General features: G+C 31.7%; 2 protein-coding genes and 1 long non-coding RNA gene across 3 annotated transcripts; all 3 read right to left on the reverse strand.

The window, feature by feature from the left end:
- Positions 1–2,589: 2,589 nt before the first annotated feature.
- On the reverse strand, positions 2,590–3,868 carry LOC125212684 (zinc finger protein ZAT5-like). The gene has a single exon (XM_048112914.1). The coding sequence runs from the start codon at positions 3,636–3,638 to the stop codon at positions 2,958–2,960; it is 681 nt and encodes a 226-aa protein (XP_047968871.1). The 5' UTR covers positions 3,639–3,868; the 3' UTR covers positions 2,590–2,957.
- Positions 3,869–7,671: 3,803 nt separating this feature from the next.
- LOC125211172 lies at positions 7,672–9,020 on the reverse strand. Its single transcript, XR_007174471.1, has 2 exons — positions 8,823–9,020; positions 7,672–8,176 (listed from the first exon to the last, which is right to left on the reverse strand). It is a non-coding gene; the product is annotated as an uncharacterized LOC125211172 (long non-coding RNA).
- A 2,513-nt stretch (positions 9,021–11,533) lies between these two features.
- LOC125215757 (superoxide dismutase [Cu-Zn], chloroplastic) lies at positions 11,534–13,956 on the reverse strand. Its single transcript, XM_048117292.1, has 8 exons — positions 13,632–13,956; positions 13,368–13,429; positions 13,219–13,258; positions 13,035–13,130; positions 12,913–12,944; positions 12,745–12,820; positions 12,543–12,596; positions 11,534–11,784 (listed from the first exon to the last, which is right to left on the reverse strand). Exons 1-8 carry the CDS (start codon positions 13,921–13,923, stop codon positions 11,759–11,761), a joined length of 678 nt encoding a protein of 225 aa, XP_047973249.1. The 5' UTR covers positions 13,924–13,956; the 3' UTR covers positions 11,534–11,758.
- Positions 13,957–22,866: the final 8,910 nt, after the last annotated feature.

Consider the following 22,866-nt stretch of genomic DNA (forward strand, 5'->3'; position numbering starts at 1 on the left):
GACTAATATCAACTTTTATTTGTTTTTCCTTAAAAGATTTATTTTCCAATCTTAATTTAATGTTGTATTTTAATTCAATAAACATATTGCAGGCCCCCTTTAGAAAATAAACATATTGTCGGTATGATATCATTAATATGGCAAAAGTTAGAAATCACGATAATTAATAAACAAACTATTGTTTGAAACCAATAATCATGTTCGCACGATACATTGTCTAATATACACACTGAGAATTGATACATTGTTGGGTTGGTAAACCCTTCATTTTTTGGTGTTCCACTTTAGGAGTTTCGGTTGGAATATTCCATAAATATTAGGCCCTCTATTTCATTAATATTTTTTTACTCACATTTTATATAAAACTAATGTAAAAAGGTAGGACTCACATTTTAATATTTCTTTTCACCAACTTTTCGTTATATTTCTAAAAATTCATGCTGAACTCAACTATGATTCTTAAAGTGGGACGAAGGGAGTAGTTTGTTAATTTTTGACATGGCACTGAAATTGACAAGAGAACTGAGAACCAACCACGTGTCAACATGAGAGATGTGCCACGCAAGTGTTCACTAATATGAATTGGTGATTGGTAAGTGATCAGAACTTAGGAAGCCATACTAGTAGTGCTCACTGAAGAGTGCTCATGTTTTTATTGTGTAAATTAATCTAGTTTTACAATTGATGACCATTGACTTTGTGATTGTTAAAAAGTAAATTCATTAATTTACTAGAACAAGTTGTGAAGCAGTACTAATTAAGGTGTACGTACTTTATTATTAGTATAAGTTGTAAATGGCCATTAAAACTTTGGCCAACATATCACTTTTGCGTGTGAAATAAAATACTTTTGCAATTCGATTAGTTGTCACACATCTTTAACTCAGAAATTAGGCAAAAGGATATAACTAATTTTTCGGCCGACTTCAGAATTTGTGGAGGCCAATTTAAGAGGAATCGATTTCAACAAAAAAATATAGTAATCATTATGAGGTGTCAAGATGGAATTGGTATCACTTATAACAACTCATCTCTCTTATAGATATATATGTCTAATTATTTTTAAATCAGTCAAATTATGGCATGTCTTCGCCTTTTAAAACTAAGTGACGAATAACGAAATTTCTAAAATTCGAAATTGTTTTATGGTGATTTTTGAGCAAATATGATATCGAGTTGGTGCACACACATAAAATTTGGTTAGATGAGACATGCCATAGGACATCTAAGAATTTTTTAAATTTTATGATTTGTCATTTAATTTTTTTAATTTGTGGCACACAACAGAATTTGTTCCAATATATTTGAGTCATTTCTATTTATGCTAAAAATTTACTTTACTATCAATTCCACTTAAATCACTAAACAACACCTCCTAAATTTCGATGCCCAAAAAAAATGAGTCTAATATCTTGAATGGAGAGAATACCTATTTACTTATTTTTTATAATTATATAGGTTTTGTGTGGGTGAGATATATAATTTTTTTTATAAAAATGACAAGCTGTATTCTGAAGCAACATCAAATTGCAAAAGCTTAACCAAAAAGATACTGAGGCTGTGCATCACCTAATTAGTTTGATTGATTATACTGTATGTCTAACTAAAAAATTAAGTATTACGTTTACTCAGTGTTTTCTTTGGTAATATTTTTGCTTTTCTTTTTTATGCTAGATTGGTGGTGACAGGTGAGCAATAATATTGGACCATTGCAATTTAGAATTTCATAACTTTATAATACTCCAACAAAATAAATGTTTTATCATGTTGAGCACTATCACTACATGAATACATGATATGTACATGTGCTGGCAAATAAAACTATCATGGATTAAAAATATTTTAAATAGGTCCTGATTAAAGTGGTTTGGTTGAAAAATTAGGAATTAATCAGTCCAATAGTTAGGTGTAAATTGGTGGGGTTAGACCCTGAGAGCTACAAGTGCAGTGAGGTAACTGATAAAAATAAAGTGGATTTAGTAACAAATTGATGTCAAAGTGTATTTAATGGAACTAATTAATATATATACCGAAATTAAGAATATACACACATATGATTGACGGTTCGAAACTAACTTTTCTTCGAGTAAAAATTCTATGATCCGAACGCACTACTCCCTCCGTCCCAAGATATTAGACGCATATACCATTTTGGAGTGTCCCAACATACTTGAGCCATTTAGATTTATAGTAAAAATTTACTTTATTACCAATTCCACTTACCTACTAAACAACATCTCCTAAATTCTTGTGTTCAAAAGAAAGGGGTCTAATATCTTGGGACGGAGGGAGTATTACGCAGTGTAGCTAACTAATCGGAATTGCAAAGGACTTGCAATTCCTAAATAACCATCTATTCTTCTAACCATGGAGTGTTTTTTTTTGTCATTTCTAATGAAATGGAAATAATTCTCAACTCCTTTGCTTTATCTTCCTTTTCAATATTTCTAAAGTTTGTATTTTGTTAGTAGTTTTGTACCACTTTTTTATCTCTTCCATCTTTTATTATCATATGATGCATTGTGATCCACAATAAATATCACATGCATACTGAATTGAGAACTTTCACGTCATCCACCACACGTAAAATAGACTGAAAAACCCACTCAACATCCTTCCGCGATCCACACTATTTCACTCACTCTTATCTCACTTTACATACACAAAAAGAACATGAAAACTACATTTAGTGAATAAGAAACAAAAAGAGCATAAAGAAATATGCATCATGACTCACTTTTCGTGAATGAAAGGCAACCATGAATTGTGACCACTTGATCACTCCAATATATTTCAATTCCAAACGTAAAAACCAAATTAAATATTTGGCTCGATTCAAAGAATTGCTGATCAAATTAAAATTTTTAAATGCCACTTATAATATCATAACACTATCCAAATTTTAAAAATTATAAATAAATTATTCACAATAATTGACCGAAATAGTCAGCCCTCCCTCAGTAGTGGCAATCCACCACCGCCGCGAAAATAAGCCGCGGCTTCGAGAACTCCTCCGGCGGCGCCGGCAAGTTGAGATCCAACGAGAACACATTCCGATGACGATGATCGTGATCGCTCGAATCAGAATCATCGCCACTTCTCGCCGCCGCCGACGGTGGAGGAGAACGGTGTCGTCTCATGTGGCCGCCCAGCGCCTGCCCCGACGCGAATTCCGATCCGCAGATCGAGCACTCGTGGATTTTACTCATCTGAAGCTTTATTGGAGGCGGCGGAGTGTCAACAATCGTGTCGAATTTGCCTAATTTCGCTTCCTCCGGCGGCGGCGGTGACCTAATTTTGCGATCGAGTAATTCCGCGGCGGAATTAGGTTTTCTGTGGCTGGTGCGGTGGCCGCCTAATGCTTGAAAGGAGGCGAAAGTGCGGCTGCAGGTCTTGCACTCGTAGGCGTCTTCGGCGAATTTCCGGCGGGTGGATTGGGGGCGGAGGCGGCCGCGGGCGAGGAGGATGAGGCAATTGGCGAGGTCTTCGTCTTCTTCTGTGTTTGTTGATGCAATTTCAGTGGTGGAGGGAGATGAATTTGAATCGACGGCGGAGGGGCGGTGGCGCTTGGTGCGCTTTCGTTTGAAGACGGCGTGATCGTTGGAGGCGGAGAATTCTTCCGAGAGATCGGTGTTCATCGCTGTGGGAAAGTGGAGAGGAGCGATTAAGTGTGGACGAGAGAGAAATCAATACGAGTGTATATGTATTTATAGTGTTGAGTATAAGTAGGATTAGTGATTTAATTAGTAAGATGATTAAATTGGTGAATGTGTGAGAGTGTGTGGAGTGAAAAGCAAAGCATGTTATTAGTTAGCTAACAAGTAGATTGTGGCCACCAATCTCCTTGCCTATTTCCAACTTTTGGCCGACTATGACCATATCATTTATGTGTTATGTGAGTTTGTAAGTTTAGGCTTCAAATGCTCGTAAGACTTGCCGATTGCATGCATTTTGGACTACTTTGCAGTGCGATCTGCCTCACTCCCCCGTAATAGATGATCTGTTCTCGCATCTCACGTCCGACCACTATTTACGAATGTCCTTCTAAGAGTTGAGTTTTATTTTTTTCTTAATTTTGCACTAGCCACTACGCACACCAAAGATTAGGTTTTTTTCTTTTTCTTCATCATCATTTATGTTTAATTTATGACAGTAATTGCTATCTCAAAAGAATTTATTGCACTTCAGTTAGTAATTAATTAAGACCAAATTTTACTTGTGGCAATGAATATATGCACATTCAATGCAAACGTTATACTAGTATATTTCTTCAAAATTAAAAATAAATGCAAAAAATGAAATACTATACCTTCACCCTATATAGGCTTTAGTTATACTGTAAAGATTAGTGTGTGGTGATGAGCATATCATACGTATCACTAAATTACATACATGCATAATTATGGAAACCAAAGCAATTAATTAAATTATTTCTAAACACGTCTAATTACTCTAATTTTCAAAATATTTAAATAACTTCTTGTAACAACGGTTGTACTACTAGAGAAATATAAGTAGCTATCAATTTATAGTGTTGAACTGTTGATAGCCCATTGTAAAATTTTATGCCTAATGCAATATTGGAGTGGCTCAATAAAGCCCACAATATTAGGGTACTCTACAGTACCAATATAATTAATGTGAGGAAGGATACATTGAAGTAATAATTTTTCTATATTTAATTAATTGTATTGGTTAAAATTAATGGAATGCCGTATATCTATAGATGAAACTGATTTTGGAAGGGTCCTCTTCTAATGCTTTCAGTATAATAATCCCAAAATGAGACTGAATTTAAACCCTTAGATCTTGAGATGAAAAATTGAGATTCAATTAAAAAAATTATCAACAAATAGAAACAAAAATTTCAACAAAAGGGTACAATGGTCAATTCAGGTTAAACTGAGCGTGGGATTTAATATTGGTTCTCACCGTATGTTACACTTCTTCACCCACCTAGGGGTGGTTCGGTACGGTATACCGTACCGGGAGTGTCATACCGTATACCGTACCGTAAGTTTCGGTATACCGGAAATTCGGTATGACAGTTTTTCATACCGTTACCATACCGTGTTATCGGTATACCGTACCGCATTTCGGTAAACCGTACTTTTGCGGTATACGGAACTGCGATATGGCATTCCGATATACGGCAGATTTAGAGATTTGAAAAAATCGACGGTATTGACTGTATGCCTTAAGTTAAATCTTCAAAATTTGTTTTGAACTTGATAAAATCTCAACAAAAACAAACGTAATACATTAATTATGCAGCAAACGACTTCAATTTGAGTTCAAGGAATTCAATCGGAAGTGATTCTCCAGAAGATGCATAGAAAGGTATTTTTCAGTTTTAGTTTATGATTTCTAATCTCTAACAAATTAGGGTTCAGTTTTTGATAATATATGTTTAAAAGGTTTCAATACTTGTTTTGTAGTTAAGTTTGTTAAAGTTAAGTTTGTTAAACTCTGGAAATGGATTTTATAAGGAAGATGAATCTTAAATTTCTATGTTGACTTTTGTTGGATTGATTTCAACTATCATGAGGATGATAGAATCTTCAGTTTCTGAATGCTTGAATTTCTGTTGATATTAGTTTGTCAAATCATAAGTTGATAACTAATCACACACTGCACCTTTATCAGATTATTATAAGTTTGCTATATCCAGACAAAATGTTGTGTTAGCCATATATTGATAATGTCTTACATATATATTGATAATGTGTTAGCTATATGTTGATAACTAATTACACACTGCAGTTTTTGTTTGCTACACTTTATCATATCTAGAACAAATGTTGATATTATGTTGCATAAATGTTGATAATGTATTAACTATAGGTTGATATTTGTGAATTCAAACAGTTGGTTAGAACCATTGTGGTACTTGACACAAGTTTCTTGAGAAACTAATTATCATGGTTTACGTTTACCAAACTTAGTTACCAATTACACGCGCCGCAACTTTTTGCGTCCTATATATAATACAAATATTGTTATTGAGTTAGCTAAATGTTGATGATGAGTTAACTATATGTTTATATCGAGTTAGCTATGTGTTAATAATGTGTTAGTTATATGTTGATGATGTCTTAGATATATGTTGATATTTGTGAATTCAAGAGCCTGATAGAATGATTGTAGGACTTTACATAAGTTTGTTTCTAAATTAATTATCATGGTTTATGTTTACCAAAAATACAGCTACAAGGAAAAGATCTAGACCACAGGAAGATGAAGATAACTTTACAGTAGTGAGAACTTAAGGTTTTCTGCTAAAAAAATTAAAAAGGCAAAAGCCGCAAAATAGAAACATGAAGATAAAAAGAAGGAAAAGGAAACTGAAGGAGATTCTTCGGTAACGAGAACATAAACAGAAAATGAAAAAACACACAAGGAAAAGGGAGTTGCTGACGATTCTTCACAAGAAACCGAAAAGGCAGAAGGTGGAGAGAAGGAAAACAGAGGAGAATGCAGGAAAACAAGTGAAGAAAGAAAAGCCGGAGAAGGATAAAGACGACGAGGAAACAAAAACATTGAACATAAAGAGGGCAACTAAATACTTTGTCGATATGTTGGAACATTTAATTGAAAAGCAAAAGGCTGCTGCAAAATTGATGTGAAAGTTGTTACCGCAACTTGGGAAAAACGGTAGGAGATTTGTAGGATTATATGTTAGCTAAACTTCTTTTGTGACTATGCCGCCATTGAACATTTTGTAAGTAGAAATACTAAAGACATTACCTATATCATTTTGGACATGTTACGTGTGTACCTTTTGTCAGCATTGAGAAGTATCGGAACTCATCTATAAAATATTAAGAAGTACATGATTTGGTATTGTTTCAATGTTGTGTTGATATTATTTTGTTATTCACAACTATATTGAGAATGTGTATAAGCCAACTATTGAGAAAGTATACATGATTATTGAGAATTCCAAATAGTTATGTTGAGAATTTATGCACGATTTATTGAGAATTCCAAATAGTCATGTTGAGAATTTATACACGATTTATTGAGAATTCCAAATAGTTATGTTGAGAAATTATACACGATTTATTGAGAATTCCAAAGAGTTATGTTGAGAAATTATATATGATTTATTGAGAATTCCAAATAGATATGTTGAGAATTTATACACCATTTATTGAGAATTCCAAATAGTTATGTTGAGAATTTGTACACCATTCATTGAGAATTCCAGATAGTTCTGTTGAGAATTTATAAAGTTGTATTGATGTTCATTTGTTTACAGATAATTGAAAATGTAAGCAACACGAAATATTTTGAACAAACTTAATAGTTAATAGTATATGGAAAATAAAATGAGATAACATTCAGAACATAACTTTGAGATTATTATTCTTCCATACCAACATGGAACCAAGAATGCTAAGGAATATCCAAACAAGGAATTATGTATGCAGATAAATAGTGATATGAACAATTGATTTATTCTCTTTGCTGCAATTCCTTGAATCATGATACCATTTTATAGCATTTTCCACATCGTCTAGGAGGTTTAGTTGATTGAGAATTCCAGATAGTTCTGTTGAGAATTTATAAAGTTGTATTGATGTTCATTTGTTTACAGATAATTGAAAATGTAAGCAACACGAAATATTTTGAACAAACTTAATAGTTAATAGTATATGGAAAATAAAATGAGATAACATTTAGAACATAACTTTGAGATTATTATTCTTCCATACCAACATGGAACCAAGAATGCTAAGGAATATCCAAACAAGGAATTATGTATGCAGATAAATAGTGATATGAACAATTGATTTATTTATGTTTTCTGTCTTCTCTTTGCTGCAATTCCTTGAATCATGATACCATTTTATAGCATTTTCCACATCGTCTAGGAGGTTTAGTTGCCGCCTTCTTCGCCGCCTCCATCTGAGAAGGCAGCATGGATCTAGATCCCTTACATTTCACCATATTTGGTGGATGAGCATGTCATCAGGCCTCACAACACCATACAATTCCTCAAATCTCTTCTTTTTCTCCAACATCATGTATAACATCAGGCCTCACATCACAGAAGAACCATCACCAAAAAGCTGATTTCCAACATCCTCAACGTCGTCCTCGGCTCTTTGTACTAATTTGTATATTGTGTGCAGTTTGTTGATGGCATTGCGCTCATCATCGAAAAAGAAATCTATAGATAATAAACAAAATAATATCAACTCAATAAGCAAAAACTATAAATTATAATAAATCAATGTATAATACTTGTCTGACCCTGAAAAGTTGAGCTCGAAGAACCAACTAAATCGGGTCACAAAAATCAGGTTACAAAAATCAATAAAAAAACACTTCTGTCATGCAATCAGATTCAACTAAAAAACATTCTTGTCATACGATCAGGTTATAACTTCAACCAAACACGTTACAAAATTAATAAACAACACTTCAATCATAGAATCGGAGTATGCTAAAATGTTGAATTGTATTCAAACATAATAAAAACATAGTATCAATAAATTACATTGCAATTTTCAATGCAGAGCGTATACCTTAAGACATACAGGTTAAAACAGAGAAAAACAAAATTGACCGAATGTATAAAACAAATTGTGCTAAAACACATTAACCTAACATTAATCAATGAAAAAAATGCTGAAAACGTAAACATACATCAGAAACATGAACATTACAATCAATTGATCATGAGAAAATTAAAAAATTTACTGACAAATATACAAAACATCGAATGAATCGGAAACTTGAAGTACAAAAATTGAGAAGAGGCATATCGATCGATTCAAAATTAAAACATAAACAACACAATTATTGATACATACCTGCCATTATTGAATAAAGACAACAATAAAATAGCTCGGAGAAGATGAAAAACGCGATAAGCTGATGAGATCGGCGAAAATCGAACAGCGTGAATCAATTCCTCAATATTAATGCTGCGTGATTCGGAGAATATGACTTTGGAAACAAAATATTCATGATTTAAAGAGTAAATTTTGAAGATACGATTGAATCTGGCATAGAGAATATAGGAGAAGAGAGATTTTAGGAAAGAAAATATGAGTGGGATTGGGAGCATAGTCATGTACGGTAACTTTGATAGACTAAAATACCCTTTTTAGATTAGTTTAACTAATTAAAGGAGAAAAAAAAGATAAAATCTAAGCTAATCTAGCCCTTAGATTAGAAGGACGGAGGGATATGATTAAGTCTTATTTTGGGATTAGTAATTAGTTAGCATTTGATTATGACCCGATTTTGGAATACTTATACTAGTATCTAGATTAGGGATGTCAATTGGGCTAACCCGCTCGGGTTCAGGCCAACCCATTCGGTTTATCGGGCTATTTGGGTGCGAGTTATTCGGGCTGTGGATTTTTCGGGTTATAAATTTTTGGCCCTAACCCTAACTCTTCGGGTTTCGAGCTAACCCACGGGCTATTCGGGTCAGAAGTGATATTATTTGTTACTTTCTATCCAATTCAATATTCTAATTTATAAAAAAAACAGATTGTCGTAAAGTGAAGTATTATCAAAGGGATCAAGAGAAGAAAAATAATAGCTATTGAAAATTGAAACAAAATACATAAACATATCGCTCAATTAGTAGCACGTGTGAATATGAATACAATTAAATGACAATTAAATGGAAATCATGCATTTCAAAAGGAGTTAAATAACGTTCTTAATTGTTTACCCGAAAAATAAATTCTACGAAATTAAAAAATATAGTATAGATAATAAGTATGTCAAAAAATAATTTCTATGGACTTTAATATGATTATACGAGTACATATTATGATATTAATATACTCTATATTTCATTTAACCCTAACTTTTAATTTGAGAAAGAAGATATAATTACCATATATAGGTTCATATGCCATATATATTTCATATATATAAGTTTATAAACCCAAAATTTGATAATATTTTTTTTAAATGCTCAACCCATGGGCTAACCCGCAACCCACCCGGGCCAGCTCGCATAACCCGCCGACCCAAACGGGTCAGGCCGTGTAGCCCGGTTATGTATTTGGGTTACAATTTTCCGGCCCTAACCCTATAATTTTACCGAGTTATTTGAATCGACCCGCGGGCTTCGGGCTAGATTGACATCCCTAATCTAGATGCAAGGGTAAGTAATTATTTATTGAGTGTACCCTAATCTAGATGCAAGGGTAAGTAATTATTTATTGAGTGTAGGAAAATAATGGCATGATAAAAATATACTACTATTAAGATATAAGGATAACTAGAAGATGCGAAGTGACGTTTTTTAAAGTATAGTGGGTTAGACACAATATTTTCTCACAGTTTTGCCAACAAAAGTTGCTAAATCACAATATTTCGTCAGTCTATACCAGATTCGTGAATGAAATTTAAAATCACAATTAAACTCAATATTGTTTTTAGTGTATTTAATCAACAGAGTTGGATAAATGCATAAAACACACGTATTTTAAGATTTTAATTGAGTGTTTAGTTTATTTTCATAGTTAAAAAAACATTCATATGTTTTAATTATTTTTATGCTATTTGTGTTCTTCACGTTTATCACTCTCCTTTCAACTAGTTTTCTCTGTATTTGATAAGTTGACGTTTCTGTATCATCTTTTTTTTTAATCTTTGATACTAGCATTAACTATAATTTCTTTTACAAGACACACATTATAGTAGAGGATTGAGATTGGGTTAAATTTCAAAGCCATCCGTATAAAGACAAAATTCCTATGAAATTCATCAACAATGGACATGACTGGTTGAAAAAATATATTCAAAAGGAGTCAACTTTAATTAATTACTTACACTTGTGATATGTGGAACAACTACTCCTTAGGCTTAGGCTATGTTAAGTTGTTAACCATAAATATCTTGTACAACTTATTTTATTTATGGCTAATTTTTTTCGTAAGTTATTTATGTGAATTTAGTTTAAGCTAACTTTTTAATCAGAGAGAAGCTAAATCGGCATGTTTAATTGTTCATAGTGGTGAAAATATTAGTATTATTAACATATCGTGAGATTACTTGTTCAAATCTATTTTAATAAGTTCCGTATGCAAACAAGGGATAAGTCTATTCTAATTTTCGATATTTTGAAAAAATATTATCAATTCATGTTATTTATCAAAGACAAAATTGCCAACAAAACCATAAAATATTTCAAAAATACAAGTAAAGAGGACAATTGAGAAAATTGTGAAGTTATTATATACAACCATTTTTTAAAATTGCAGGATTAACCAGAATTTGACAAAACTTCCCAATTTGGACTTTTAAAATCCCTCAAAATATCTCAAACTAAGTACTCCTAATATCCATATAATTATATCACTCTATATAGTTCAACTAACCTAATATTAAGTGGCAAGAAACTGTATTTTCTATCTTTAGCTTTGTAACAAGGATCTTGTGTCACTTTCGCTAATGTTAGGGCGAAAACACTGCTCTCAGTTCTTGCAGTTCCGAGGGCACCTTAATAAGGCGTCTCGTTCATTAAACATACATCTGACCGGAAACTTTTACCAAATTAAACAATTTAATCCCGATTTTATTTCAATCCAAACCAATTCAGGCAGTAGCAATGGAATACAAGCTTAGTATCTATCTGGCACACAGCTTATGCACACAACATTATTCGTTGACAATGAACAATGCCACTTATCTAATACTGCTGCTACCACAAGCCTCTATACGAACCACAGACAGATACAGAGTGCACAACGGGGTTGACTTTCTGAAGCATTGGTATAGTTTAGAGGGGAGTCAAACCCACAACCCCTGCACGTTGCATATAAAAGAAGGTATCAATCAGATGAAGAATGTTTGGTAACAAAAGCACACAAATTTGGGTTCTATAAAACATATCACCAGAAATAAACATGATATAATGACAAAAATAAAGATAAAAGCAGCCAACCAAGCATATAATGAGATGATAAAAGAACAACTTGAAGAGCTAAAAGAGAATATAAGAAGGCCAGATTTAGTGATGTAATATGTTTTTGACTAGGGAAAAAGATAATTTTATGGGGATGAATTTCAAAAAAAAGTCACAAAGTTTAAGTCAAGTTTTAATTGCAAAACAAACTTCTTTTTTGGCTTTTTTGGGCCAATGTCTGTGATGCGGCACCCCAAATTTGTAGTTATCTCACCCTATGGAGACACCCCATTTCTATCGGATCCACCGTGGGATTCCACTTTAAAACAAAAAATATGAGCCTGAACGAACATGTTTTAGGCCAAATTCTTTTTCAATATGAAGTAGCTCTACAACTTTTAGGTTCTCAAGAGCTATAAGATTAGTAATTAGCCGTCACCATATATACACACAACTGAAATCAACACAGACAATTGATACAAATTATGTTTTAGTTGAACTCAAGAAAAAATGGTTATGAATAGATTCGATATTTCTTGATGCTGAAGATCATGAGAGAGTTAAAATTCCAGACCCAATATGATATATTCAAATGCAGCAATGTCATGATTCAGGTAGTAGAAAGTTTGAGCTAGCATTAGAAAAAAAAATAGCCTACCACAAGCCAAGCGCCCTCCAGCATTGCCAGTAGAAAGACTGAGCTCATGACCACCTGCAGTTAAAACAATTCAATGGAAGATGATTAAACTCGTACGCTAGATGGTAATGATATATGGTGACTTCAACTGCTGCAAAGGAAAGTGAAATACAGAGACGACTGTAAAAACGTCATCATTTATAACTAAAATTAATAAATGTACCCTTTCCAAGATCATCCTCGAGTTCATGAACCACGAAGGCTCTTCCAACAACTGCGTTAGGACCAGTCAAAGGGATCTGCAAAGTAAATGCTCAGCTTATATTTTTAATCCCAAAACGAACAATCATTAACTATTTAAATCCTAAAATCCTGGCATCTAGAGTGCTACCTGAGAGTCCACTATTGTTGCCTCAGCCACGCCTATGTCAATTCCATCGCATCAATTTAAAAAAATGAGAACTTGAACAAATGTAAGATATGGCATTAGAAATGTGAGAAGAAAAATAATACCCTCGGCGTTGGCAATTATGTTTCCCAGATCACCCGCATGACGGACTTCATCTTCAGGAGCTCCATGTGTCAAACCATTCGGATTGAAATGTGGTCCTATCAATAGCAATTATGCTCATTATCAAGAACTAAAATTTCAAGAACAGAAAAAGCATTTCAGCTTATAAATCAACAAAGTCCCAACCTGTTGAAATGCATCCATTCGTAGTGTCACCAAACTCGTGCTACATTCACATCAGGAAACAGAGCTTTTTAGATTCATAACTTGATTGTGCAAAAATTTCCCGATTTTATCAGCTAAAAACTAATCCAGCCCATCAAAAACACACTCACCAGATGAAATCCGTGCTTGCCCGGAGCGAGCCCGGTGATCCGAACATTAACAGTAGTTGGTCCTACGACGCCAAATAAGCAAACAAAATGAAAGTCAAATATCACAATGTATGCTGATATTGATAATCAGACAACAATTTGCAGATCCCATTTCACGAAATTGGATAAATAACTAGAACATCAGCAGTATAAGCACGAAAGCAAACATAAAAGTAACGAAGCGAAGATGTTCGACGAAATGACTGAGAGTGAAAGTGAGCTTACCTTCGCCATCCTGGGTAAGAGTGACAACGCCCTCGACGCCGGAAGTCCCCTTGAGGACGGCGACAGCCTTTTTGGCGGCGGATACGACGGCGAGGGGCTTGGGGGCGGCGGCGGCGGAGAGGGAAAGAAATGGGCGGATTTTGGGCTTGAGAGCGACGCCGTGGAAGGAGGAGTGAAATTGGGGCGATTGTGAAGAGGTGGAGGAAATGGTGGGGAAGAGGAGAGGTTGGTGGGAGGCGGAGGCGGCTGCAAGAAGAGAGTGTGCGGCCATGACTGCGAGAGCTGCTTGCATAGGATTGGATTAGGTGTGTGTGAGAGTAGGCGAAGAGCCGAAGACTGCTTTTATTTGTTTCTTTCCCTTTTTTCGCCACGTTTCTATTTTGTCGTCATGTTCGGGCTGGGCTTTTACTTAAAGTTCAATGTTTCGAAGATTGGGCCATTTGATTGGACTTGTATGAATGCTATTTTCGATTAGGCTTGGATTTCAATAATATGAGAAAAACATTATATATTCATAGGGCTACGATGAATTGAGATATTTTATATTAATTGAGAAATAAAATGCAATATCGGTCACTCATCTATCAATATATAAAGTGAAAGTTTTTAAGAAACTTTTTAAATACCAATTTTGCTCTTTTTGGTGGGAAAACTGTTCACTACAACTGCCATTGGTTGTATTAAAATATGTATTTTAATTGTAAATCTAATTGTAGAATTTTCGGCCATTTATGGAAAATTGTGTAATGGCAGACCTATATATGTTAAACTGTAGACCTACATTTTATGTTTAAGATGCATGACTATTTTTGTTAAGAAAAATATTACGGTTTTTGAAAGTGGAAGCATCGAATACTATTCTATTACAAAAAAAATCAATTCTTCCATTTTACTAAAAGCTGGCAATGATCCATTCTCTCCTCTTTCCAAAAGATCTTAACCTGAAAAAAAAAGGAGTAGATTATATGTTTAAAATATCAAAACAAATAGTACTATTATATTAGTATAAAAAATCAATTCTTACATAAACCTGAAAATAAAACCTACTATGTCTAAACTTTTATACATAAATTTAAAACATAAAAAAAATTCATGAAAAAAGTTAGCTATATTCAAAGCATGACATTAAAATTGAATGGATTCTCTAACAAAGGATAATGTTCTATGTGAAAGAAAAGATTAGTAACTCTAATATATTTAAACTGATTTGAATACCCTATTAATTAGAAATAAGATTCCTTGCAAATTACAAATGGAAGATTAGCAGCACTAATTTAAATTAGATTGGATTTGGGATCTGTAAAATAATTAAATCTGACTCAAAAGAGTAGTAACTCTAATTTAAACTTGACTTGAATAAAATGATTCAAGACCTACCTAATCTACATTATGTCTAAAATATCTATAACTAAAATTTAAACTTAACTTCAACGCTAAAACATTCTTTGAATTTTGAGTGAGCGATTTATACAATTATACCTATTTTATATTCTTCTTCTTTCTTCCTATACTTCTTACTCCATGCTAAGTGTAGACTTACAGAGACTACCATGTGTTGCTGTAGTCTGTGCTCCTTTTGTAATGATTTTATAGACTCCAACCTCCCAAATTTCCAGGCTTTCTTCACCCTTTTCCAAATTTCATATTCTCACCTTTTAAAGATTTACTCTGTTTCACTATATTTGTTTTATTTCACCGAGAGAGTCGCCTCTCTTCTTTTAGGTTTTGCTTTTAAGTAATCAAGTTATATAGTCGTGTAACTAAACAATCAAGTTAAAGAAATGAAATGGGCTTTATAATCAAGTTATTTTTTAGTAGTAGTTTTTAGGTACTTGACTGGTTCTTTGAAATTAACGTTCGCAAATTTATAGTATTACTCTAATTTAGATTTATATATGAATTTATTTTTGAAACATTTACTCAACAATTTTTTAAAATTTTAATTGATATTGATATTCTATGTGAAAGAAAAGATTAGTAACTCTAATATATTTAAACTGATTTGAATACCCTAGAAATAAGATTCCTTGCAAATTACAAATGGAAGATTAGCAGCACTAATTTAAATTAGATTGGATTTGGGATCTGTAAAATAATTAAATCTGACTCAAAAGAGTAGTAACTCTAATTTAAACTTGACTTGAATAAAATGATTCAAGACCTACCTAATCTACATTATGTCTAAAATATCTATAACTAAAATTTAAACTTAACTTCAACGCTAAAACATTCTTTGAATTTTGAGTGAGCGATTTATACAATTATACCTATTTTATATTCTTCTTCTTTCTTCCTATACTTCTTACTCCATGCTAAGTGTAGACTTACAGAGACTACCATGTGTTGCTGTAGTCTGTGCTCCTTTTGTAATGATTTTATAGACTCCAACCTCCCAAATTTCCAGGCTTTCTTCACCCTTTTCCAGATTTCATATTCTCACCTTTTAAAGATTTACTCTGTTTCACTATATTTGTTTTATTTCACCGAGAGAGGCGCCTCTCTTCTTTTAGGTTTTGCTTTTAAGTAATCAAGTTATATAGTCGTGTAACTAAACAATCAAGTTAAAGAAATGAAATGGGCTTTATAATCAAGTTATTTTTTAGTAGTAGTTTTTAGGTACTTGACTGGTTCTTTGAAATTAACGTTCGCAAATTTATAGTATTACTCTAATTTAGATTTATATATGAATTTATTTTTGAAACATTTACTCAACAATTTTTTAAAATTTTAATTGATATTGAATTCAGATTTTTGTATCAAATTAGATATAGATTTCTACTCCTATTTTTTTTAAAATTTTGATTATTCTTATTAAGGTTTTTACTGAAATACTTTCTCAATTATTTTTTATAGTTTTTTTTTAATATTATTATCTGATAAATCTTTTATTTGTTATATGGAAGGTCTTTTGCATTATTGTGTTTTTTTGGGAACATGCACAGTTTTTTTAAAGAGCAGGCTAACCTCTTTTTCTCCTATAAATACCCTATTATGCTCTCCTACAAATACCCTATTATGCTCTTCCAAAATCACTCATCAGCTGTTCTAGCAACTTAAAGTTTAGATAGTTCAGTTTTATACCTCATCGATTCTCTTTCCAAATTTCTTCACTCTATTCTCCTTCAATGAAATTCTCCGTTGCATGTGTTCTTCTTTTCTCATCTCAAACCTTCAACATTGAATTAGTAAATTTTTTTACTAGACTTTCAGTTGCTAAATTCATTAAAGGGGAATGGAGAAATTGAAAATTTAGCAACTGAATTTATAAAAGGAGAGAAGGGAAAGTTTAGGTGCTTCATTTTTTCATACTACCTCATAGATTCTTGCTTTTGAAACTTCTTTTCTTCTTTCCCCTTCAACTAGTCTTCTCTCTCCCCGTTGCATGGGTTCTATTTTTATCTCAAACCTGAAAAAATTTAGATGGTATAGTTTTTTCTCCACTCATCAACTAGCAACCGAAGTTTAGGTACTTCAGTTTTTTTATACCTAAAGAAGATTTGTAACCATTTATTTTCCTTACTTTGCGGCCATCTTTATTGTTTACACAATATTTGTTTCTTTAATTTCAGATTGGTGACTCCAAGTTCACACTTAATTTTTCCACTTTAACAAAATCAAGGTGATGCTATATGTGTTGCTCAGTTAAAAGGAAAAATGGATGATGAGTTCTCAATTTGTGGTGAGATTAACAAGAAGAAGAAATTGGTGATTGTGATATGAACCATGAGAAATTTGTTATTTATACGATGAGGTGAATGCTCTAAACAAGAAGAAATTGGTTATTTCAACCGAAGTGACAGAATAGTGGTTTACGTGAGAATATATGTTAATTTGCACGCCTTTTTTTAATTATCTGATTGTTCATCTCAATCTTTGTTGGAAGCCATTTTTTGTTTTCTGTCTTGGATTTTGACATCAACTAATAATAATCAAGCTGTTGTGGTGAGCAACTTTATTATGTTTTTGTATTGGCACTGCAATAATCTAATTTGAAGTTCTCTGCTGTAGAAGTTAATGATGTATTATCCTTTATGATCCACCACTATCTATACAGCTGGCAATTGTTAGACCATGTGTTAGATCATCTTCTAATTTGAATACTTAAATGAAGAGCAATTTCTATTTCAAGTATAAACTTGGCATAATGGTCAATTTTTTGGTGTTTTACACCTATAGGTCTAACTTAAGTCCGCTATACAAATTGAAAGAGTATGGCCAAGACATTAATGCAGTGTTAAGTTTGCAACAAATTTTTTCAGCAACCAAGGTAGTACATTGCTAATTTTATATTTTTTCACTATTTTAAATGTTAGGCTGATTCAGCTATGCTTTTGTGTATAGTGATTGTGTTAAGCAATCAAGAATGAAAGAATTTGGCTTTTTGCAACATATTAATTTTGTGCACTGGCGGATCCAGGTGGGGTCGGGCGGGGTCGGCCGACCCCACCATCGGCCTCGGAGTTCCGCTGGAAAGCTCCTTTCATCAGCCTCCGACCCCACAGTGTTCGCATTCCGCCCCAACGCAGTGAGATTATGAGGAGACGGTGGGAGACGGTGGTCGAGAATGAAAGATGGAGAGGTTTGAGAAAGTGAAACGGAATTGGGTTTTGTGTAGTGGTTGAGGAGAGAAGTTGAAGATGGTGAATACAAAAAGTATTTCTAGTCATTATTAATTTCTATTCCCTATATTATTATTTACCTAGAATATGGAATTACGTGTATTTGATTAAAGTTAATACTCCTACTACTAGATTAAATATCTTGAATTTTGTGTATTTGATTGTAAAATAGGCTTTGAATTTTTCTTTCTTTATTTGTATTAGTTCTTAAGAAAATATGTCTCATCTAATAATTTCATTTAAGGTTAAATTTATTTTTTATATATCAATAAATCATTTTATTTAACATAAACACATAGTACTTCAATAAATATAAAATAAATACTTCTTAATTTTCTTCTAATTTTGATTTTATAATTAAAATTTTCAATATTAATATTCATATTCATATTCAAATTATTTTTACATTTGTAAAACTTAGGATGTTAAAAAAAATGGGAATCTAAGTACTATGAAATTTCCCAAAAATTTGTTTTTTCTACAAATATTAAACTTGACATATAATATCACAAATTTAAATAGTTGTTGAATTTTTTTTACCAGCGACAAAATCCGTCTACATTTCATTTGTTATTACATCACATAAGATATGGTTACCACTTAAAAATGATAGTGGTGTAGTGGTGTGATTACAAAATCTCTAGACCACATTGGTTATCCATCTCATTTTAATGTAACAGTAATTAGATTTTGTCGCCGGTGAGAAAAATTCAACAACTATTTAAATTTGTGATATTGTAATATGTCAAGTTCAAAGTTCGTGGGAAAAATAAATTTCAAAAATTTTTGTAATATTAAAATATAATTTTATAAAAATAATAATTTAAATAATTATTTTAAATAGTACTATTATTATTTCGTTCGACCCCACGATATTTAGTTTCTGGATCCGCCATTGATTTTGTGTGTCAGCGCATCACACATTTGAATTTATTTGAGCTAGAAGTGTACCTTGGATTTTGATGTTTGTAGTAATCATGCGTTTTGTTATTGTAGAAGATTCAAGAAACTCCCCTATCACCACTTCATTTAACAAAGTATCTAATCCAATTTTATGTTTTGCATAGCCTCTCAAATTTTGTAGCACAAGCCTCCTTTCTTCCATCATTTTGTAGTACATGTTGATGTTAGGACCTTTTCGGCCGCCTTTCTCAATTTTATTGTACACCCTCAAGAGAAAATATTATATTTATAGTAATGTGAGAGAGACTTTTTTTTAAAAAGGACGTGTGACATCTTTTGTGAGACAAACTAAAAAGAAAAATGTAACATCTATTATAGGACGGATGGAGTATTATAATTGAATATTCGGGTGATAGAAAATATCAACACGGGTATGCAACGTTTTATTTACACATTTTTATAATTGGGTGATGGAAAAAAACTACATGGCTATGTTACGAATTATTATCTTTTGATTTTTATTATTGTTATAGTAATATGTTAAAAAGTGCGAATTGTTATCCTTTATACACCAGTATATATGTAAATGCATTTAGGAATGACACTTTTTCATGAGACTTTTTATCTTCGACACATTTTTATACTAGGTTGAAATATAAGTTTTGTTAACTAAATTCTTAATTATATAATTATGTTTATGTTATTAAAAATGCATACAAGTATTTTTTTAACGGATGTGGATAAATCCATTGAAAGTCATATTCTTATAAGTGATGTTGTTCGTGGTAAACAAAATTCATAATATTGTGAATAAGTCAATGAGAGTAATTTCGTTTCGTCAACTTTAAATTGAGAAGAAGGTAATTTTTTTTCACTCTTTGTTTTGAATATCATTAACTTTGTAAATGCTTATTCAAATGTCATTTTTTAATGAAAGACTTGCCTTAATCTTTTTTTATGCATTAGAATATAAGTTGATTAACTAAATATTTTATCATTTCTTTTATATGATTGGGTATGCAAGTGTGCAAATACTATTAATTCTTTTTACCATACAAGTGTCACAAATTTTTGTGATATAAAAATTACTACACGTAGATATGGATACTACACGTAGATATGGATAACTATGATCATTACTGGATTGGCTCGAAATGTAATTTTATTTTTTCTTTTTTATTTTATTTTTATTTTATAATTGTTAATACCATTTGATCCAAGGTTGCCTTACAAATTCCAACGACGACAATTTTCTTTCGACCATGTCGTATGCAATGACGATTAACAAAAGTCAAGGTCAATGTGTCTCTCATGTTGGATTATTTTTAAAAAAGTCAGTCTTCGATCCATAGTCGCACATCTCCTCTTTGTCATTTGTTTTATTTTATTTTACTCAACTCATATCAGATAGTATTAAAATTGTATAAAAACGTTTGCTGAATACGAAATGTTTCATTTAAAATGGGTTGAGAAAAGTACATTTCTCTTTTGTTATTATTTATAATATTTTTAATTATTTATAGTGTTATAAATAATTATTGTAATTAAAACATATCCTTAATTATGAACATCATTAATATTCTCTTTATCCTCTTTTTTAATCCTGCTTTTACCTTAGAATTTATCTTTATTATTTGAAAATTTTATGTCCCGTGCATAGCACGGGTGATAACACTAGTTTTTATTAAATAAGTGGTTCAAATTTTGCCACATGAAAAATATTTTTAGATTAATTAATTATGAAATAGCAGAATGGTAATATCATAGTACATTTATTCAATAAATATATTTTTTTAATTTTTAGTTTTAATTTTATTTTTTATTTTTTTAAAAAAAATTTAAAATTTTTTATTAATTTTTTATTTATTTTTCAACTACATATACAATTCATGTCAACAACACACATATAATATCAACTACATATACAATTCATGTCAACTATGTGTACATTCCATATCAACTACATACATATAACGTCAACTACATATACAATTCATGTCAACAAACACACATATAATATCAGCTACATAGTACAATTCATGTCAACTATGTGTACATTCCATATCAACTACATACATATAATGTCAACTACATATACAATTCATATCAACTACGCACATATAATGTCAACTATGTGTACAATCCATGTCAACTACATACACAATTCATGTCAACTACACACATATAATGTCAACTATGTGTACAATCCATGTCAACTACATATACAATTCATGTAAAAAAGTATTTATTGAATAAAGTTGTTGACATTTGATGTGTAGTTGACATGAATTGTATATATAGTTGACATGAATTGTATACGTAGTTGACAAAAAAAAAAATTAAAAATAAAATAAAAATTAAAATTGACAAATTTTAAAAAAAATAAAATAAATAAATAAATAGTATTTATTGAATAAAGTTGTTGACATTTGATGTGCAGGCTATTGATGATAATACCCTCTAGTTGATATAAACTACATGTTGTTGACATTTCATAATATTCTGGAGTGATTGAGATTGCTATCTCAATTCTCAATTAGGTTCAAAAATCTCAAACTAACAAGACCCTATATTCATATTCTTATTTATTTAAATATTTAAAATGTTTACAATTAAATATCATATTTTATTTTTACTATTTTTTATAAACAAATGGGTAACTAGTTTTGTTTAAATTTTCCAAAAAATTATTACTACTATAAACATTATTAAAGGAGTCATAATATTATTTTTCATGATTTATTTAACAATTTAACTAATAAAATATTCTATTCGTCCACAAAAATAGAACACATTTGTCATTTTTTGTTGTCCACGAAAAATATAGCATATTTAAACAACTTTTCTCTTACTTTATTCCCTTCTCTTATTAATAATATGGACCCACATTCCACTGATGCACTTTTTATTAGCACTAAATAAACCTGCAAGTATACAGAGTATATATAGTATAGCTAAAGGTTAGTACCGGATATCGAACACGGGGAAGACGAACACAAAGTGTCTATCCTCTACTAAGACTCAAATACTATCTGGAAAAACAATTGGTTTTGAAAACTTTTGAAAAACTGAAAAACAATAAGAGCATAGATCAACTAAAAGCAGATAAATCAAGAGGAAGACAATAGAGATAAGAGAATCCAAGGAATGTGTGTTCACAGTTATGGTTATACAAAATTCCAACTACAATACCCTAGCACAGTTTATACTTTGAAAGGACGAGTCACCTAGCTTATGCTCATGCGATACAAACGTTGATTACAAGATTATGGTTGTCAATCCTAACACGTAACTCCAAAAAGCTCCTAAGACCCTTGAAAAGTCCTCACTCTCAATTAACAGTGCCGTTTTAAGGGAAGCTAACTGTAGTGTCTACTAAGTGAATCTAACTCGCTAGAACTCTGTTACAGTTATGAAGCAAGTTATATTAAATCATACACGATTGTGTCACTCAATCATGCAGCATCAAAACTACTTAGGGAAGAAACAAAGTAAAAACAAAACGGATATTAAATAGAAAAAGGAATTTGTATAACCAAAGTCGTTACTAACACATCCCTACAATCTTATGAGTTTAGTTACACATAATTGAATAAGCTAAAAACATAGATTGAAAGGAAGACAATTTGAACATAAAAGTAAAGCAAATAAAACCCGTGGGTTGAATCCTTGTCGTTCTTGATGTTCTTGAAATCCTTCTCCAACTCCTTGCA

Source organism: Salvia hispanica, chromosome 3 (genome assembly GCF_023119035.1).
Source record: "Salvia hispanica cultivar TCC Black 2014 chromosome 3, UniMelb_Shisp_WGS_1.0, whole genome shotgun sequence".
NCBI lineage: Eukaryota > Viridiplantae > Streptophyta > Magnoliopsida > Lamiales > Lamiaceae > Salvia > Salvia hispanica.